Source organism: Takifugu rubripes, chromosome 15 (genome assembly GCF_901000725.2).
Source record: "Takifugu rubripes chromosome 15, fTakRub1.2, whole genome shotgun sequence".
NCBI classification, from domain to species: domain Eukaryota; kingdom Metazoa; phylum Chordata; class Actinopteri; order Tetraodontiformes; family Tetraodontidae; genus Takifugu; species Takifugu rubripes.
Window position 1 is genome coordinate 6721669 of NC_042299.1, and position 20894 is coordinate 6742562.

The 20894-nt window shown below is 44.7% G+C and overlaps 1 protein-coding gene across 1 annotated transcript in view; it reads right to left on the reverse strand.

Moving 5' to 3' along the window:
- The window catches only part of LOC101068080 (polypeptide N-acetylgalactosaminyltransferase 10), a 36309-nt gene that overhangs the window by 5038 nt on the left and 10377 nt on the right, over positions 1 to 20894 (reverse strand). The window contains exons 2-8 of the mRNA XM_003970821.3: positions 18684 to 18786; positions 17921 to 18059; positions 14878 to 15044; positions 6775 to 6960; positions 5504 to 5687; positions 2583 to 2700; positions 452 to 559 (exon numbers count right to left, since the gene is read on the reverse strand). Of these exons, the coding sequence (XP_003970870.3) occupies positions 452 to 559; positions 2583 to 2700; positions 5504 to 5687; positions 6775 to 6960; positions 14878 to 15044; positions 17921 to 18059; positions 18684 to 18786 (1005 nt within the window). The remainder of the gene's footprint in view (positions 1 to 451; positions 560 to 2582; positions 2701 to 5503; positions 5688 to 6774; positions 6961 to 14877; positions 15045 to 17920; positions 18060 to 18683; positions 18787 to 20894) is intronic.

Below are 20894 nucleotides of genomic sequence, written 5' to 3' on the forward strand. Positions count from 1 at the left end.
AATAATCATGACTGTTTGAATCTCTGGAATCCAATAATCTTCCTCTCCTCAAAGAAAGCACAACCACAACTGATCGCGTCTAGAGATGATACCATATATATATACAGTATATATAGCCAAACCTTCCCGGTCTAACCCCCCGAGCTGTCAAACCTCAGAACTGGCGATATTAAACAGACTTGAAAATGAGGCAGCTCTGCACGCACAAGCATGCACGCACACACGCTCGCCCCTCACTGCTCAGTTCATTGAGATTTCCTCTGTTGACCTTCTTCTTTATTCTGCGCAAACAGCATCAACAGACGGAACACACCAAGCGGATTCATGCCAACTGATGGGAACCCTGTTCAACCCTGATTTAGTCTTCCCTGAACACACTCACACACACACACGACCACGTTGGACCTCGAGGTGTTCAACATAAAAAGCACAAAATGTGCTAGGGACTCACCCTGGCTAGGCTGACCCCGCCGGGAACTTTGTAGGGGACGTACTTCCTGTAGATGTGTCCTACCCTGGAGCAGGGGGTGTCCTCCATGCGACCACCGCACATCCAGACCTGCAGCGACGCAGGGATCAAACAAGCAGAGACAGGGAGCATGAACCCGCGGACATAATGAGTGAGAGGATGGCTGAGATAGAGTGTAATCACGGACGGACAAAGATGAGTGGTAATAAAAGCCAGAGTGGAGGTGCGCAGTTAGCATCTGCAGCTTTTACATCTCTATTAATAAAACCTCCGGCTGAGGTTCCTCACAAGCCCTTTGATGTTCCCTCTGCAGGCTGCAAACACACGTACGAGTCAGTCATACTTAGCTAGACGACAAAGACTCGAATTGGATTTGTTACGCTACTTTTGGGAAGCAGAGGCACCTTTCAAGGCTACACTGGCTGAGCGTACTTCTGTCAGCGGCGTGTTGATGTGAAGAATATATCATTACCAATTTGTTGCTGTTTGCAAGGCTGACTTTGACGGCATATGCGAACGAACGTGATGGTTAACCTGCCGAGATTCAAGACGAACTCACAGTTGAAGTCTGCCCTAATTCCCTGTTTTAGTTGAACCACGGGGGAGCCCAGGGCGGTATTTATGTGTGTTAGATAGGTTAGAGAAGTGTCCAGAGAAATACTCTGATGCAGGAAGCTTCTTACTGTGCCACGACAACCACGCTGGGTTATTCATTCTTTGCTTGACCCTTCTTGCCACCTCACAGCACACCCTCCTCTCTGAACTCCTCGGTCTTATAGTCGACTCCCTGTCCTGTTGAGCCCCGAATCTCTCAGGTGTACTGTAGGGAAATAACTTTCACAATTTCATTTTCTCACTGTGGTGCTTTAATTCGGATTGACAGCCATGCACCAGTCACAGGGGGGCCTGAGTTTAAGTAATATAGGAGAAAATGTTGCCCCCTTCCCCACAGACGGAGCAGATGATTTCCACTATGGTGATACGCTGTATGTCCTGTAAGTGAGCCTCCACAGTGGAGATCAGCTGGTTGCTATTTCCTTTCAATTACTCCTTGTCGACTTTGTTGAAGCCACTCCAGCTGGAACCAACACAGTCTGAGGGAGGTAACTGATCGAATCCACCTCCTCCACATCTCGCTGTAGGGAACGTCTGACCTGCCTCTGACGAACCCTTCCAATCGTCTTTATCCCTCACTGAAACACTTGAGCTTAATAACCGGCGCGCTTTGCTGCCGAAGGGATCAACAAGTGGAGTCCAGAGCCCCGAGGTTAACCAGTGACTGTTCACGGGTTTTAAACACACCTCAACTCAAGTTCTGAGTCAATCCAGATGCTTTCCTGCAGAACAGCATCACGCTACAGGGAAAAAAAATTATTATGATGATTTAAAAATAGGATGAGCTTAAGTTGCCTCTGCTTCCAGTTACTACTGAAAATTCCAGGTCTTTGCCCCCCCCCCCCCCCCCCCCCAGAGGTTTAGAGCTCACAGATGCATCCCTGGGCTTTTATTAACCCAACAGCCAGATCCAATTCTGAATCCAATTACAATAAGTTGCAGGTGGAGTCGTTTTAATACTTTTAAAAGATTTAGTTTGCTGCAAGTTTCTTTCTAATCTGAATTGTTTAACATCCCACCGCAGCAATATGTCCAATCACATCACACTCCCGGCAGCAACATTTGCTTAATTGAGCGAGACGAGGAAAAAGCTGTGATCAATTAATTATTATGGTCGTCATTGGCGTCTGTTCAGAGCGAAGAGACGGGGAGAGTTTTTCCACATGTTGAACAACTGGCAGCAGTTATGGAGATGTTGTAGAATAATAGAGACTGAAGTACCAGACAAGAGCATCATTTAACATGCAGCAGAGCCCATTTGGCTCAAATGACTGAAACATGAGATGAAACCACGATGAGGAATGCTCCACAGACAGTTGCTACATCTTTACAGAGTTCCTCATGAAGAAATGGAACATCACAAGGAGGGACTAAAATAAATGCAGGTCAAGGTAGATATTTCCACTGCATCTGAGCGCTAAATCTGTTCTAAATTACGATTGTGCCTAATTTGTAAATGACACACAAAAAAACGAATATGATCCGAACATTCTTGTACCTTGAAGGAGATCTCGTACTGTTCTCCTCCCCAGATCTCCAGACCCGTGTCATAGCCTCCCAGTTCCCAGAACCACTTCCTGTCCACGGCAAACAGTCCGCCCGCCATCACCGGTGACCTTGAAGACACAAAACACTTTCAAAATCCCTCTGTGAATAGCTGGAGATGGGACGACACAATTATAATGCCTTCATTTTAACGTCACACACAGGTTGCACGAAAACAAAAGATAATGCAAATTCTAATCCAGGAATCACACGCACTGATGCCTCGGGGAGTGTAGATTAATCTAATTTTACCCTTGATTAAAATTACGCAAGTTTAATAATACAAAAACATCAAATGAAACGAAAGCAACGCAGATTGATTTCTAAAAAGAAACGCATCGATGTTCTGACCACAGAATCAAGGGGGCCTGTTCGGCTTTGGCATTTGACTGAGTTTGGGTTCAGGTTGCCTGGACGACTGCAGCCATAAGATGTCCCAAACTCTCTTGTTTTTAGATTTATTGGACCTTCCTCTTCTCATTCCAGTTTAAATCTGCAGAAAACTTTGACTCCATTGTGGTTGGATTAGGGCTAAGAAGAGGTGTAAACACTGCCCTTCAAATTAGCACAAGCTCACACACACACACACACACACACAAAGCTCCACTTCCACATCTGGCCCCCGCTAAAATGAATTGGAGCGGATAAAACCGCAACGGGAGACGGGAGGCAAACGACGGCGGCTGCGAGGAGTGGTGCGTTCCGGCATGCAGAGGCGGTGCGCGGCTGCTGGAGTGCGTGGCAGACGTGCACCGTTGTCGAGGGAGATGTCTAGCTGTTGTTGGCTGGAGGCGGAAACACAAACGCGCTTCACTTTTCCTGCAGCAGAGATGATAACACCGATAACGCACATCTCTGCAGAGGAGAAGGAACACGAGGGTCATTTAAACACAAAAGATTCCGTTTTAGGTTTAAAAGCTCGAGGCAATTCCAGCCTGTAAACCCTGTACGCTTAAAATAATCCATTAGATTACAGGAATCTTTGCCTTGAGGGGTTCTAACTCATGTTGCTTATCTGTTGTTTTTCTTTATTATTTATTTCTCGTTAAGTAGGTTGAGGCAAGTTTTCAAGTCTGATACTCAACTTTAGCAACTGCTCGGATGTGAACCGGGGTCACGCTGAGCTCTGCCTGCTGCATTTAACATGGATGGGGGGGCAAACAGGGAATACATCCATGTTAGTGTGACTAACCCAGAAGGTGGAAAACAGCAGTGCTGCATCTTGGAAAACAACAGCACCAACACAAGAAGGAATCACGATTCCTGGCTGATTTTAGTCCAACAGGATGAGGCCACGGAGCCTCAAAGGTCTTTCAGTGACTCAGTAACTCAGCAGCCACCTTCATTAATCTCTCAATTTATGGATGCGTGCGATGGGATGCCATTCATTTCAGGTTTCAAAAGCAAACATACCTGGTATTCAGGTGCTCACAAAGAGGCTATTTCAACACAGGGTGGTGTGTGTGGGTGTGTGTCTGGTATCAAACAGGCCTTACAGCCTGCATTTAGGGAGGTGGAGTCAAACATTAACTCTGAGGAAAAAGCAAGATCAACAGAAACAGCTTCTCCAACGTTGACTTGAACCAACAAAGAGGGCAATTCTAAATGCTAAACAAATAAAACTAAATGCTGTGACGCTGACATATTTATTCTAAGTCTATTGCTAATATTTGCCGATCTAACAGTGACACTACTTCTGCTTCCTTGTATCCTGAAAGGATAATCAGGAGTTCAAAAGCCAAGGTCAAAGCCTCGTGTACGTGCTTCAAGCCAGTTCTACACTGTTATGATTGACTCTTGATTTGTAGCCCTTGTAAAGCCAGCTCTGTTCTTAATGTCCTCCTAATGATTGACAGCTACCGTGCTAACAAGTCGGTCCTAATGATCAACCTGATCTTATCAACGTAGAATTTAATAACTTCACCAGCAGCAGTACGAGTCCCTGCAGCTGAACACACCCTCCGGGGCTTCTTGGTGGCTCGTCCTGGGCTAATGTCTGTCCACTGCAGGGAAAGTGTTTCAACCCAATGACCTCTGAATATTTTAACTCGGAATTTACATTTAATTAGAAATGCTCAAGTTGATATTCTCCATTTCAGTCTATCGACCTTGAGGACAGAATGAGTGGAGGCTTGTGATCGTTGCTAAATGAAACAGTGGAGAGCAGAGGAGCGGGGAAAGGGACGGAGAGAGGCGAAGACGTTGATGAAAGAGACAGTGACAGATGCAGGGGAGGAAAAAGTCATGCGCGATGCACACATACATCACATGCACCTCCAGAATAGATTTTGCCGTCCCGCTGCGCCTCATTCGCTGCTGCGGTAATGTCAATCAGAATGGAAATGAAAATCTTTGCAACTCAAATTGGATTTACACTGATGAAGGTCATTTCATTGGGAAAGAAGTGGGCCTAATTCACAAAATGAGGATTGATTCTGCAACTCATTCTCTCCTCTGTATCTCTGAGCAGAACACACACACACACCCTCCCTGTTCGATGATTTTTACTGTATACCTTGGAACACACAAGTAGTGTTTGGCATCCAAACAAAAAATGAAGAGAGGCTCAGAAAAACAACATCTTGCATCATGTGCAGAGGTCCGTGACTTTACGAATAGCCACGTGTGGGATGTTATTTAGTCACACTAGTACTCACTTCAATCTGTCATCTGTTTGCAAATACAAACTGAGCAAGGACTGTGTGTTTGAGTCATGTTTGCAGTTGAGCTGATATCGTATTGAAATGTTGCTTTTCCCAAAGAGTAACAGGTGGAACGCTTCTGATGACATTTGTTTCACAGATGATGCAGAGAGAACCCACTGGACCACCCGCGTAAGCGACACAAAGATGTGTCATGAGCTGCTGAACTCACTCAAAGGGTTCACTGGGGTCTTCCTTCTGCAGCTCCAGAGGGATGGGTATACGCTTGTAGTACATCTCCCAGTCAAATGCCCCTCGCATGGCGTCTCCTGCCTGTGTCTCATAACCAAAGTTGTCATGGTCGATCACGTCGATCATCGGGCACACGATGGTCTTCCTGTTCTGGGCGATTCGGTCTGACAGACAGAGAGCGGGCCATTTAAAGACAGCAGATGATGCCTCAAGCTACCGTTGCAGATGGAATCTGCCTGAGAAATGTGAGCAAAGGACGCCTTTTTAGACGGAGTAAATATATTTTAAATGTGGATACCCTCCAGGGTGGGGACCACTGACTGGTTTACAGCCCAACTGAAATGTCAGTTTAAGTCACCGTTCTGGTCACTCCCCTCCAGGCCCAACCATCTGATTAAGTAAATTAATCAGATTCCTTTGAGACTAATAAAGGAGACATTCATGTCAAGCAGTGTGAGAGATCCTCCTCAGAGCAGTACTTCATGCCGAGCTCCTTCTCTGTGACCTTTACATATTTTACTCTAGCTGCCTGCAGATTAAATCTTTCCTTTACATTTCCCTCAATGCACAGCTCTTGTTCTCATGCATCTGAGGGCCCCACAAAGATGTTCTCGTTACGCTTCATTCAGAGTTAAACACCCCGGAGATCAGGCTGAGGTTGAGAGCAACGTATGAATACACAGCAGGGCATTATTTCAACTAGATGTCATATGTCAATATATTCATCCAATCAGAAGCAGCCCTACAACCTAAGATGCCCCCCCCCCCAGATATAATTATGCTGATGGCTGTGAATGTGCAGACGAGTGCAGTGAATTCTGATGTGACGGCTGAGGGGAGAGAAATCCTGGTGGTAGGTTTTGTTTAGATAAGCAAACAATGATTTAAGGGGAACATCAAGGTGATTTAAGGGGAACATTAAGATGTTCTGTGTGGAAGTGGAAATAGAATTAAATTAGCTAACTTCATTACTGCATTTATTGATTTACCGTTTTCTGCTGAACATTATTGATTAATTTTTTTAAAAAAAAACCCTGAATATCCCATTTAACTGGTTTTAAGTTATTGTACAAAACGTGATGCCCATTATGCTTTTAAGTAATTACTGTAGATGTTTGGATGCCTCTATCTGCGTAAAATATATGCATAGAGAAGGTAGAAGCAAAAATGAAATCTGTCTTCTGAAAATATTGAGCATCAGCAGCAAAACACACAGAAGAGGGACACGATGATGCTGACGCGTGTCCTCACCCAGCAGCGGAGGAAGCCAGTTGACGTTGGCTTCGCAGTGAGAGTCCAGAAAGGTGATGACTTCTCCTTTGGCCCTGGCGGCGCCCAGCAGGCGGGTCCTGATCAGCCCCTCCCTCTTCTTGGTCCTCAGAATGCGAACCTTTGGCAGCCGCACCATGTACTCGTCCAGCGGTACCTTCAGATGCTCTGAGGAGACACAAACAGTAGCTGTAACGATTGATGGCAAACACAGGAGCACAGACGTCGCTGTGCAAACATCAGGTAAATTCAGCTGCACTGATATGAAAGCGCTGCTTCAAAACTGCAGCCAAATTGCCAGAGCGCTCACACAGGTGATCAAAAGAGAGGAGGCACCTGCCAGGGCCGCAAGCTACGGAGCCAAGCTGTCCCTCTGGGCCGCCACATCACAACACACCACCCTAAACTGGGATCAGAATGATGTTTTCGTGCATATTTTTTACACAATTATTTTATTGTTTAAAAGAATTCAACACATCAACAAACTGGCTGGTTGTTTACTGGGAAAAAAAAAATCCAATAAGGACATAAAATCATACAGATACACAAAGAATCATGAATCATAGAATGAGCGAAAACATGAATCAGTCAAACACGGAGCGATCCATTTTCGTCCTTATTGTCCAAGCTACCACCGACAGGAATCAATTTTGCCGTAAATGGAGACTGTAAATCTTTCTGCTCAAACCCAGAGTCACTTCTGACAGGTCAATAAAGAAGCTGCAGGACTCAAGGCCATGTTTCATTCTGTCCGTCCCTGTCAGCAGGTCTCCTCACTCAGGCCCCGTCAGCCATCGCGGAGCAAAGCCCCGAGACAGATCAACCCTGCTCGGACAGGACTCACAACCCCACCGAAGCGCTGGAGAAAAGACCAAGACGTCAGCCGCGAGGAGCCATCCGTCTCTCTGTAACTGCTCTGAATCTGAGATACTTCGGGGTGTAAATCGAAGATAATTTGATCCTCAGCTGTATTTTTAGCGAGACGACTGCAAAAAGGATCTGAAAACTCGTACCGGTACTTTAAACTTATTACACTGGCCAGAGAAGTTTCTTTAGCCTCTCTTTCTAAATGATAATGTAATATGCAAAAGTGAATACAAGATGTCTTCATTTCGGGGCTTTGTCGAGTCTCTCTCTATCCCTCTTTTGTTCTTTCTCTTCATATCCTCACCCTATTTCAACCCATCCCTCTGCTTCTATGTTGTTTGGCAGCAGCTGCCTCTTGGTGAAGCTCTCTTGATCCTAAGGGACAGCTGAGACAAAGACATCAGCTCCAGCCAAAGCCAACAAACCAATTCCAGCAGGCCTCCAGACTTTTCTCTCTTCTCTCATCTTGATTATTTTTTTTTAATTTGCATATGACAGCCCCATACTCCCAGTGTCAACCATCTAAAACAGGGTGTCCTGTTGAGACCAGTCCTCAGGACCATCTGCTTTTAGCTAATACACCAAACTGAATACACCAACTCCTCCTATTGCTGCAGGGCTTTGACATTGAGCAGAGGGCTGCAGAGGATATTAGCCACCCCTCAGGTGAAGAGCACGCCATCACCTTCATAATATGACAATAAATCAAACCATTAGCTGGTAACCATTAGGAGATTGATTCAGGCGAGGCTTTTGCCCTACACGGGCCGATTCTGAGAGAGTTGCCTACTGACAGCCGGCAAGATTAAACACTGACCATTTGCATGGCATGTACAGCACAGTCAACGAGAGGAGATCGGAGCAGGAAAGGTTACTGTGTCTAATTATGAATGGTTAATTTGACCTGAATAAATTGGAACAGGGGCTCCTCTGAACAATGGCGAGGCAATAAATCACCCCAACAAGAGCAGGCTGATGTCTGCAAACACATTAGTCACTATTAGGATGTGAAGTCTGGGACATGTTGAGGGCTCAGACATCATCAACGGCTGGATCATTTCCGCACAGCCTATTTACCATAAACCCCTCTGCAGGAATCCAACAGATCTCCCAAATAATTACAAACAGTGTGGCCAGCAGCACTCTAACATTATCAGGCTTCACTCTGCTTCTGAAATCATGTGAAGCCGATAAATTCTGCCTGTTTTGCTTAGTTCAGTTCAGCGTTTCCCCACAGCTATTTTTGTGAGTGTGTGCAAGGGTGTGTGTGTGTTCAATTCAATTAACCTCAAATTACAGTGGATCCAAATCTGATCATTTTTCCAGGTTTTGGGTTATAGCCCAGCCACAATGGCATGGCATCAAAAGAGCCAGGCTGCGATTTACTCCCCAAAATATTACAGCCGGTCCTGTGAACTCCATCGCATATGCTCTCTTTGCCTGAGAGCCAGGATGAATTTTGGGCTGCCTTTTTTTTTGCAATCTTCATTTAGGAAAAGGATTCTGAGGGAGTGTGTTATGGAATGACTCATTTATTCTGTGAGTGTGAGTGTGTGTGTGTATGAACCAATATTTATCCCCAGAGAAAACAGATGAAGCAGCGACAACAAATAAGAGTTGGCCTAACCTGCAGACAGAACAGGAACACAGCCGGAGTCACTGTTACTCACCATTAACATGACGCCGCCGATTTGGCGTTCACTCTAAGTCTCCCAACCTTGTCATGTTGAATGGCTGCCCCACAAACTGCTGCTGTCAACCGCTGTAAAAATATCTCTGGAGGGGTTGTTAGTCCTTGGGCCCGTCATTGTCTATCAGAGCAGCAGCCGTGCAGCTCAGACCTGCGAGGTCAAGTTCCCTCACACGCTGTGCACAAGCTCGTGTTATGAGACGTTGAGGGAAAAAGAGTGTGAACGTGTGTTCTCATGTTGAAAGGTGTAAAAACCTCAGGAGCACATAAACAAGTGATCAGCAGCTGAGCTGAGCATAAGGTCCTAGTGACAAGGTCAATAAGGTGGTGGGGTCAAATTATATTGTTTTAACACTAAAACTGACCGAGTTAGCTGAACGGACAACGGATTCTTCATTGGACTTTCATGAATAGTAAAAGAAGCATTTATAGCAGCCAACATCAGTAACATCAAGCTTCTCAATCATTCCCCGATGGAGGAACATGCCTGGACACTTACAGGTGCTAATTAATTTAGCCTCCCAGGAGAATAGCTTTGCTCTCTAAAGTACACTCCAATTAAAGAGAAGGAGGGGAAAAATAAACACTCACTAAAACATGATAATGTGCTCCACTGCTTTCATGCTCCCCCTTATGGAACAACAGCTCTGTAACCCCCGGCACTACAAACACAGCTCGATTCCAAGAAATAAATTTAGCGGAGGACCACAACAGTATCAGACGTGTGAGGAAAGTTCACTTTATTAAAAACAAAAAAGCTCACTGAACAGTCACATCGTGACAGGTATGGTGGAAGGCTTACAGCCAGCAATAAAGTACCACACACAGAGCACGTCGTAACTATGCTAATTCCATCATTTGTGTCAGACTGCTGTAATTATCCACCGTCTGCTCCACGAAGGTGAACTGACGTCCACGTTCTCCATCTGATACAGGCGTCATAAACCATGAGACCCGTCATAAACACGACGCCTGCTGCCGTAACACACCGTGCAACTTACTTTCATACATGCGCGCCTACATATTCAGACACGCAGATGACAGATGGTGGGTAAAGAATTCTGCAGAGCAAGAAGCCTATTAGCTAAGCTAACCTTGAAACTACCGGGGAGGTTCGGAGAGAAGCGAGCCAAACCTCCCCTGCAGGGAGAGTGAGGGCTGAACATCCTTCCTGTGCAGGCTGTGGAAATTCAATTACAACCTAATGAAGAGTGAGCTGACCTCCCCTCACTCCTTCACCTCCCTCCCTTCCTGCCTTGTCTCCCTCTGCTGAAGCTCATCATGGACTGTAGCTGTCAAGGGTAGCAAATGTAACTGCTTTCACTCTGACTGGTGGGTTTGTTTTACTTCCTCTGGAAATTATAAGACAGGAGTCTGGCTCTGGAGGAGCAGCGGTCATCCACTGACTGCCGACCCCTGGAGTCCTCGTGTCAAAGCGTCCTTGGGAAAGACACTGAAAAACCAAATTGCTGTATGTCTGTACATGCATTAGAAGTCCATCTGCAGCCTCATCTTTTTTCCATTTTTAGTCATTTTCAGTGAATCAAATTACACCAGTTTTCACTGAAATTACTCATCTCACCATGTCCACATGGTGCCAGGAGGGGGTACCACAGCATCTACCTCTTCCATACCTCCTTTACTTCCTGAGCCATGCGATGTATCTATAGTTGAGTCCGGTTGGTACTTTAAATATTCCAAATATTCAAATATTCCTCTTAAAACCTGCCCCAGCCTTGTCTCATATTTAGGTTGAGCTGTTACCTTTAATTGTACCTCAGAAGTGATTCACGTCAGAGACACTGTGGTTATGGTATGAAGTGGAAAGGTGAAAAACTAACATCGCTCCACACCCCCGGATGCTGCTGCAATAACGTTGATTGTTTCATTTATCACTTGGTGACCACATTTACTACGGGTGCCAATTGATCACCAGCCTCCGTGTTCCTGCCAATTCGTGAGAGCTGCCATTGAAAACATAACTCACCAGCACTGAGTCTAAAGGACTCACATATAAAAATAAAACCAGAATGCTTTCCCCCCATATCAATCCCCCTGAAACACCCATATGGAATAGCTCCATATCTATATTTCCAGACAGCTGTCTAATTGATCCCATCAGATTCTGGTGACTGACTGAATAATGAGACAATCAATCTAGAGGCCGTGACAGGTTTCCATCACAGGAGGGGAGGCTGCGGCCTGCCTCAGCGGCCATGCTGAGGGATCGTCCCTGTCAGCCACCACAGTTAACCGTGATGGATACATCTGGGCCCACACTGCTGCCGCTTTAATGAAACTCGCTATGAGGAGTCTGAGCCCAATAACTCGGCAGGGATGAGATATGAAAGGAAAATATGAAGCCGCGTTAGAGGAATCGCGCACCTCGTCCTGGTATTTTCAGGAATATTTACAACACAAGGGAGGAATTTGTAATGTTTGTCGTGTGAAAGTGGGAAAAGCAGGGCAGGCAGAGGAAGGACAGAGCAGAGGAGCAGCGCTGGAAGAGGTGGAAACAAAAGGTTAAGAAAAGGGGATTCACAGATGCAAAGATCAATGAAAAGATAAGGGGAGATAAAAGCAGCAGGCTTTAGCGTTGGCTGTGTGTCACTGTCGTGTCTGCATGACGATCCCAGCGGTGAGTGTGGGCGAGACAGAAAAAGATGAACTCCCCCCGAAGACCAGCAGGCTGAAACTGCCCCATGAGGGTGAAAAAAAGGGATGATTATAGATGAAAATGTTCTTCAAAGCAATTTCATACTTTTCACACACATTACAATGATCACTTTGATTACAGGTAGCGTTTCCTCCCGGCGCCACGCTGCTGCACCACAGCTGCTACAGCACCCTGTGACAAACCGTTTTATTCAGACAACTCCTACAATCTCAAAAATAGAGGGTTTTTTTCACAATCACGTCTTTAAAAAAGCCTTTTTCTCTGCTGAGTGGCTACATGCTGCTGTGCTGTGAGTACAACAAAAGTTTTCTTCTTAGGTGCATTTATGCTGTACAGGCTAAAGGAGAGAACTCCCGTGGTGGAACCACAAAAGGGGTTTCTGTAATCGCACCCTGACACAGACAACCCACATTACTGCTGTTCTGTCACATACAGTGTGTCTGAAAGCACATTTTAAAGTAATATCCCTCATCCAGCGATGAGGTCTTGATTTCCTGCAATATTATTCAATATTCCAAATATTCCAAACGAACCAAATGAGGCAGTTTGGGCAACTTACAGTAATAATGAATGACAGCTTTGCATTGCGCAATGTCTCTACTCAAAATAGTTGACGACAGATGTATAACTAAGCAGGATAAAGCAGGAAGTACATAAATAAAGCTGCTTCTCTACACTGAGACAGCCTGCTCTACTTAAAACACACGAGGAATTTAGCAGGAGTACACGCTAAACAGGTTTGTGTGGATATCCTGAAAGGGTAAACTGTGATTCCCTGGAGGCTTTCTTCAATCCAGAGAGACAAATTTAAATAAAACACAAAGTCAAATATAACTCATCAGGTAGCCTTTGAGTTAAACATGAGGATGTGCATTAATTATGATTTTAAAAAGGGGAGAGGAGGCTGTTCCTCAGATGCAGCTCTGCAGCGAGGCTTTAATTACTCGACTTTGGAGCCGGGTACTAATTAACACCTCGGAAAATAAAACTGCGCTGTAAAAGTGCACCTCATCCATTGTTAATGTCCTCTGTGTTGGCTGCAAGACGCCAAAACAAAACAGGCAGTCAGGCAGCAGCAAGGAAACGGAGGCGGTTCATGAAACGAGACAGTGCAACAACATTTACAGACGGCTCCCTCAGCCGTTCGCTTCCTATTCAAATGGATTTTGTCTTTGAGTCTGGTGGCATCAAGAAAGTCATTTTTCTGACCACCGTTCATTCCAACCAGGAGTCACATGCTACCGGTCACACTTTGACATCAAGCAGCAACTTCCAGTTCCATGTTAGGAAGCAAATGAGGACAAAATGACAAAAAATACTGAATAAATATGATGACTAATGGGGTTAATTATCCACAAACTGCCATGGAAAATGTGGAAATTTCCTTTTATCGGATAATCGAGATCAACTAACATCAACTGTCATGAAGTATTATTACAAAACTTTAAAAGATTTTTTCTGCCTTTTTATCCGACAAGTCCTTGACAGTTAGACAACAATCCAGAAATATTACTAATTACAACATCCATGTTTGCCTCTACAGCTGGCCTCTATCCGGTTGCAAATATTCCATTTGGAATGAATTGTTCATATCAGTAGCCTGAAACTGACCAGTATAATTGCAATGTTAACAATAAAGGAATGACATTTTGAATGGCATTAAGATCTGAGATTGTCAGCATTAATAAAAATGTTTAATTGAGGACAGAAGCTTGAGCTGATTAGTCTCAGGCATCTGTAAGAGTCTGTTATCTGCTGCTGCTGCTTCTGGAAACTTTCTCCAGCTCATTAAATCCCTGCAGCATCAGAAGGCAGCGGCACTGATAACACAGACAAATCAGAAGCCGTCAGCGCAGCGATTACAGAGTCCGAGCGACACCACCACACTTGCCAACTCAATCCTCTGCCCGTCTGTCCGGCTCATAATGACACAATCCCTAAATAACCTTTTGATTTGATAATGTGAATCCTTTAACCTCAATATTCATATCAGAAAACAAGTAGACTTTCCTCCTTTCCCATCCAAAATCATCAAGGTAATAGCTCCAGCTAGCTCCCAGTAAAGAGACCAGTAGTGTGACTGGCTGCCACCCCTATTATCCTCACCAGGCTCCTTTTGAACAGCTGAACTGCTGCGCTCAGATGAGAATAATTAAAGGTCTGTGCCCCTCATGTAAAATGTACACGCTGTACTCCATCTAGTTCCTTTTTATCCCCTTTATATATATGTTTGTGCATTATTGAAGACCGAAGGAGATGGAAAACTGAACTGAGGAAATGATGCTTCACACTTTGGCTGCGAATCAGGCTTAATGATGAATATCTTGCTCTCTCCCCGATGATAACATCGACGCTTGTGGCACGATTTATTCCATAAAGGGCTCAAAGCTGGATATTAACTGGGAAGTTAAGGCTGAACCAGCTGTATGAGTGAGGGACAAATGCCATTTTGCTGTCTACAAAGACCTGCAGGGTATATAATAATGATGATAGTAATAGTAATAGTAACAACAACAATTATTATTATCATTATTATTATTATTATTAACCAAATGGGTCATTTCTGCTGATGACAACAGAAGTTAAAAAAGCTGGATGACGGTTCCTACTGGACCAAATATATGCTACATTTTCCCCTCTTTATTCCTCAGAAGGCCTGTTTGAGATGTTGCCATGGTAACTGTACGCACCCTAATTCTGCTTGGATCTGTTATAAGGTTCAATATCCTGTTTTTATGTGAAGTGCAAATTGTGGCTTCAGAAGAAAGGGTTCAGAAGAAACTATCAGCATCTAATCTGTGCAGTGGAGCAGCGCTGGAGGTGTGTGCGTCCACCCGAGCGGCCTCCGTACCTTTGTCGCTGAAGTCGTCGACCAGGATGACCTCCGCTATGAGCTGCGGGGGGGAGCGGTTCAGCACGCTGTGGACGGTCCTGAGCAGGGACGACCAGCCCTCGTTGTGGAACGGGATGATGACGCTGGTGTTGGGCAGCTTCTCTGCGTACAGCTTCTGTTTACAGCTACACACAAAACAGCAAACAGACGTTTTAATAAAGGATTAATTGAAAAAAAATGGCTACATTTAAAAAAAAAAATCTATAATGTAGAATGTTCTGGAGGGAGCTGCTTTCAGCTACTTTTTAGTGAGCTGTAAAGGAAGGCCGCACGTGCTTTCCTGGCCTTCATCTTTTCTTGTCTCAGAATCTCTAGACAGTAATTACGTGTGATTCCTTCAGCCCTCCTGACTGCTCCCCCATTCAGAATGGGGGAGCACCTGTCTGCCTGACACTCGCCGCTCTGACCGGTCAAAGATGCCCACTCGTGTAGACAATTGGTGCACAAAGAGATTCTAGAGACTCCCTGCCCCCCGCCGTTTGGGGGATTTCACATCATTTCGATGGGAGAGGTTGGTTCTTCCATTTTTCAGAGCGGAGTTTTTTAAGAAGGAAAGTGCATTTTCAGCATTTGCGTTCCTTGTTTGTTTTCAATCACAGATAAAATGTCTCCGAGCCACAGTATCCAAAATTAATGATGCATTATATTAGAAAGTTTTGCATAGGCCAACCTAAACATAAAAAAAACTTGGTTCTTTAGTTCCTGTTTTTCTTCTTTTCCGGTTGTCTTCTAAAGTCTCACAGACGCGCGTTTGTCTGCAGTTTGCATTTTTTAAAATGCTTTGAAGGTTAAACAAATACGTCAAATTTAGCCAAGTATTTTGATGATTATGTTTTCCAACAATTGCATCGTAGTGTGACAGCAGCTGGGGGACGTGAGCAGGGTCAGGAGCTGGCATGATCTGAATCGGACATAAAGAATAGCGCCGCAGACTGCATGTGTTTCTGCTGGCGTATTTATTTTCAGTATTTTGTGATTTCATGAAAGCTGGAAGACGGCCAGTCTTCGGTGAAGCTGTAGGTCCGTGTGGCTCATGCTCTCCACCTGTTAGGGCCACGGCCTGGCCTGATTTGGTGCTACTAATCTGGGGTGGTTGAAAGCGTAGCTACTCCGATATCCTGCAGCTTTCTCCGAGGGAACGCTAAAGTCTTTCCAGGCCAGGAGGCGTACATATGCCTGCAGTATGTGCTGTGTCTGCCCCGGGGTCTCCTCTCCTCAACCACCTCAACACAATCACACAGCAGTGCCTGAGGCAGAGCCTTTTTTTCTTGCCGCGGAGACAAAGACACTAATTTTAGCTGCCATCTAATTTTCCCGCCCAGCGATAAGGACTGAAGCGTAAATTGGCTTACCGCAGAAATTCATCATCGTTGTTGATGCCGCACACAGGAAGTGGGAAGAGTGTGCGCCAAGACAGATGACACGCATGTAAAAGTAAATGATTCTAAATCGGCCTTTGGTGGGGTGGGTAATAGGAATCCACACTCAGGTCAAGTTTGAGAATCCATTCAACATTTCTGGAGCAGCATATTTCAAAACTGGAGCTGCAACATTAGCTGTTAATACGAAGCATGAAGGGAGTTCCAGGATTAAAGGAGAACAACGGTAGTTTTAGCAATTGGAATTTAATGACCAAATAACTTTTACTCAACTGGCGGCAACAGAACTGCGAGTGTGTGAATTATTCCACCCAAACGTCTTATATTGTGAAATTCAATGAAGATGGTGACAATGCAGGGTCGTTACGCAAGGCAATGAACCGTGAAGGAAAATTCACCTCCACTCTTATCACACTTCCCCACGTGAAGATGTGTAGAATTAGCCCGGCATGTCTCACTTCTTCACAACTTGAACGCAGAGCGGAACAATGACACTGATAATTGCCTCCAAGAACACAGTTTATCGGAACATATGTGCTGTGTGGCGCGTAATCTGCTGCAGTCTTTGTAGAGGGCCCTCCCTCCAGAGAAAAGACTGGGCAGGTTGATAATTGGAACAATTGTTCCAAGCAGTGCTTGTTATAATGAGTTGGGACGGATCCAGCATGTTGGGAAAAAAAAGGTAAACAATGTTTTAATTGTTCGGCCCACCAGCACGTTTCTGAATCTCCTAAAAGTAAATAAGAAACCTGAAGATTTCTCCGTCAGTTCTACCTTCTTTTCTAAGAGAGAACTTCAGTTTGGGAGGGAAAATAATGTTCTGCCTTGAAGTGTTGGGAGTTTGCTGCTTTTCAATCCAACCAGAAGGGCACCAACTGATTCATTTTTTCCTCTCTGGTTGATGGAGAGCCAATCTGCAAAATTACCTGCTGCGTTCTTTGGCTGGAGCGATAACCTGCAGATGCATGGTCCTCCACGGCCTCCCTCTGCCCTTTTACTCAGATGAAAATGCTCACGCAAACAGGAAGAAAGCAAAATGCTCACGCAAAAGACTTGTGTAGTGTCTGAAGAATGTGTATTTATCCCTAGCAGATCCTGACTTTTGACCTCTGAGGATCTTAGCTTTAGAGATCTTATCTTCTTCTTCAGCCATCCTGGCACCATCTCAACATGTCCTATCTGTGTCCTGTCATCTATGTTTTTCTGTGCTCGTGATTTAATGTCTTGTTATTCCCCAAGTGGAATTGCTGTGAAGGAGTTCAGGGGGTCCACAGGCTCTTGGGTTCACGTCTAACAGACTGGACTCTATACCATTTGGTTGGCTATATTGTGTCACGAGCTCACAAGAAAGGAATGTGTTGACCATATATAAGGGTCTTCCAAACAAAGCACTTCGGAGAAATTTACCACATTTGTTTTCTTTCATTTTTCCTATCAGGGAACTTCACTGCGAACTTTCAGGACAGTCACTGTTCTTGGGACCATTGTTGTTGTTTTTTGCGTCTCGTAAAATCCAAATATGTGATTATTGTTTTTTTAGGTGTGGTCAGAAAATCTCATCACACAAATCCAGTCAGACAGAGGTAGAGCGCCCAGCACGCTGGAATCATCTCAGGACTCACTTGGGATGCCGAATGTCCGGGACGGAGCGGTTGAGGGAGATGCGATCGCTGACATAGATGTTGAAGCCATTCTCCCGGTACGCCTGGTCGACCCGGTCGGCGTCTGTCATTGGAAACGCTTTCCCCTGCTCACCGTTACCTGCACCGGACAGATGAACTGATGAGCACAGCAGCACTTCCACCACTTCCAGACTAACTGAAAGACCAGGGTCATATTCCTGATCCGTGCACAAAAAGCAGAACTAACATCAATGCAAACTACAGCCAATATTTGTTTAGCTGGATCAAGGGAACCATGATTAAAAAATGGTGAAGGGCTTAACTGCCTCTAAAAGATGAAGGTTTTTGCAGCTTCATACTGCTGGCATTAATCACGGAGGAAGCAGGGACCTGTAACTACCCACAGAACAAAAACAACCTTCATTTTTCATAGGTTTCATTAAAAAGGAATGATCCATTTTCCCTTCCTTGAGTTAACAACTGTGGAAAACGACTGTCAGCCTTTAACAACTCATTTTAAGGATGAAGAAATTTGACTAATGTGCCCTGTTTTCGCGCCTCCTGAGGAAAAATAAAACTGGCTTGATTATTGTAGCAGATGAAAGCTGACTGTATGACAGCGGAGCTGCATTTGAAAGCTGGAACGCAACAGCACCGGGAAGGGAAATATGATTCTGGGCATGTGCGGATCCTCTCCGCTCACAACTGAAAGCTCATACATCATGCAGCTATCGCCGGTGACCGTGTCAGAATGAGAACCTACCGGATCGAGACAAATCTCTTCTGATTGCTTCATAGTCGTGCCAGTCTCTCCTCCGCACGTCGTCATGTCCAACCTGAGAGTCCTTCCCCACCCGGTTCAGCCCCTGTTAGGACAGACAGCAGCAGAAACCAACATGAGGACAAAGCAGAGGAGGGTTCCTCTTGATTGTCTGGGAGGGACTCCAAGAATATTCCTGTAATCACATATTAAAAAAAGGTTGACAAGCAAGCGTTCCTCTCATCAGCATCCCTAAAATATCAGCACCACAAACCTCTGCAAGTCTTTTCTACATGAAACATCTAAAAAGGTATCCAAGCAACAAAGCTGTTAAGCCTTTTGGAAAAGCAGCTATTCTTTACATCTTTAATTATCCTGTCAAGTGGAACATGGTTTTCTGAAAACCCTGCAAAAAAGACAAAATCCACTGGTCTTAAATGTATTCGAGCTTCCTTTTGGCCAACCCCATCACAGGTTAAAGATAAATGATTAAACAATGATAAGAAAAACAACGGTCACACCCTTCTAAGGTCAACACCCTCAATCACACCGCGTTGCAACACCGAGCCGCCCTCAAACCTCCGTGGGCTAAAGGAATTTCAGCTATTGTCATTCAAATCTTGCTATATAACCTCAACCCTTACGAATCCTTTTTCTAAATGTGCTCAAGTAAGAGTTTACAGATAACAATGAACAAAAACAGGCAGCGGTTATGCAATAATGAAGCAAACTGTTAGCTGTTGCCCTTTTTCCCAGAACCACCGGTGTGCACCTCAGAGCTGTTACGCAACAGGGCTGGGTTTTTTTTTTTCCTGCGGTACGCTGTCAGCATCAGTGACAAGAGATTTCTCCAGAGCATCAGGCTCTCGCTATCCGACAGCGTTCTGCAGAGACTTCATCCATAGAAAGTGTGCTCTTCTATTTCATGCTTGACGAGCCTGTGAGGAGAATATCAATGCTGTGACGAGCGGCTCCGCGGTGGCCATACACATACAGGGAGGCTGCACCTCGGCACACACACGCGGCAGCTTCTCCCGCTAAGTTATTTCAGATGCTGAGTGACTTTCAATGACTGCATGGTGAATTAAAGGATCACAGCACAATGGAGAAATAATTAGCTGGAGGGGGAGGAGGCAATTAGTGGAACACTTTAAATACAAATGGCCCCACTGTCCTAAATGACTGTATGAAATACTGAGGATTATTATTCAAACACGGTTACAGGAACATGGCAAAGTCATGTAAAGCACATCCTGCTGTTGAGTGTGAGGATACAAGCTACTGTTCCAGCCAACATTTTTGCGGCCATCTGGTCCAGACCTTTGCTGTTTTCCATTCAATTATGTCAAAGGTAAAAAGCAGCGGTAATGAAGCCTTCGTCGCCCTCACAGGGAGGCATCCGCACTTTGTCACACACGGACCTGACAAGCAGCAACAGTCCATCTGTGCAAATTTATACTAAAAAGAAACAAGACAGTGCCGCCCCATTTCCCCCTGATTAAAACTGCAGCGCACATCGCCGTGCTACTCCTCTGGGGCTTTTCTCGCTGCTCAACAAGACCTTGAAAAACAAGACAAGGGGAGAGAAAACTTTTCAGCTAATGTGCGCTCGTGTTTGGTTTTGCGGAAGCGGAACGTGGGTGTGTGAAAGTAATTGAGAGAGACATTAAGAAAGGATGATGGAATAATCTTGAGAAACAGATGGGAGAAGCGATCACTTGTGTGTAATGAAAGTGGGCTAAGAGGAATCCATGAAAGAAAGCCTTAAAATCACAGCACACTCTCCTCTAGCAGCCATTTGACTCTCTCGAGCTGACAGAATGCACCAACTGCTCTATTCAAACAGCACAATCTTTGACAATCTGACATCTCAGCTTCCACAGAAACAGTTACGTTAATTAAAATGCCAGCTAGGCTGTCCAGCGAACTTCACTTAATTATGACCTAATTACTTACTGAGGCCGACAGTAAAGATAGAGCTCCTTACCGCTGTGTTAGTATTTAAAAAAAAATCCCAATTAAAAGGTATAAATTTAATACTATACTAATAAAACTAATACTACAACTATACTACTATACTAATAAAAACATTTACCTCATTATACATTAAAAGAGAAACTGGTTCTAGAAGATTGAGCATGTAATTTGACGTTCATAATGCAAACTCTATGAAGGAAGATGAACTTTTAACTTAAGAGAAAGCTGTATTCACAA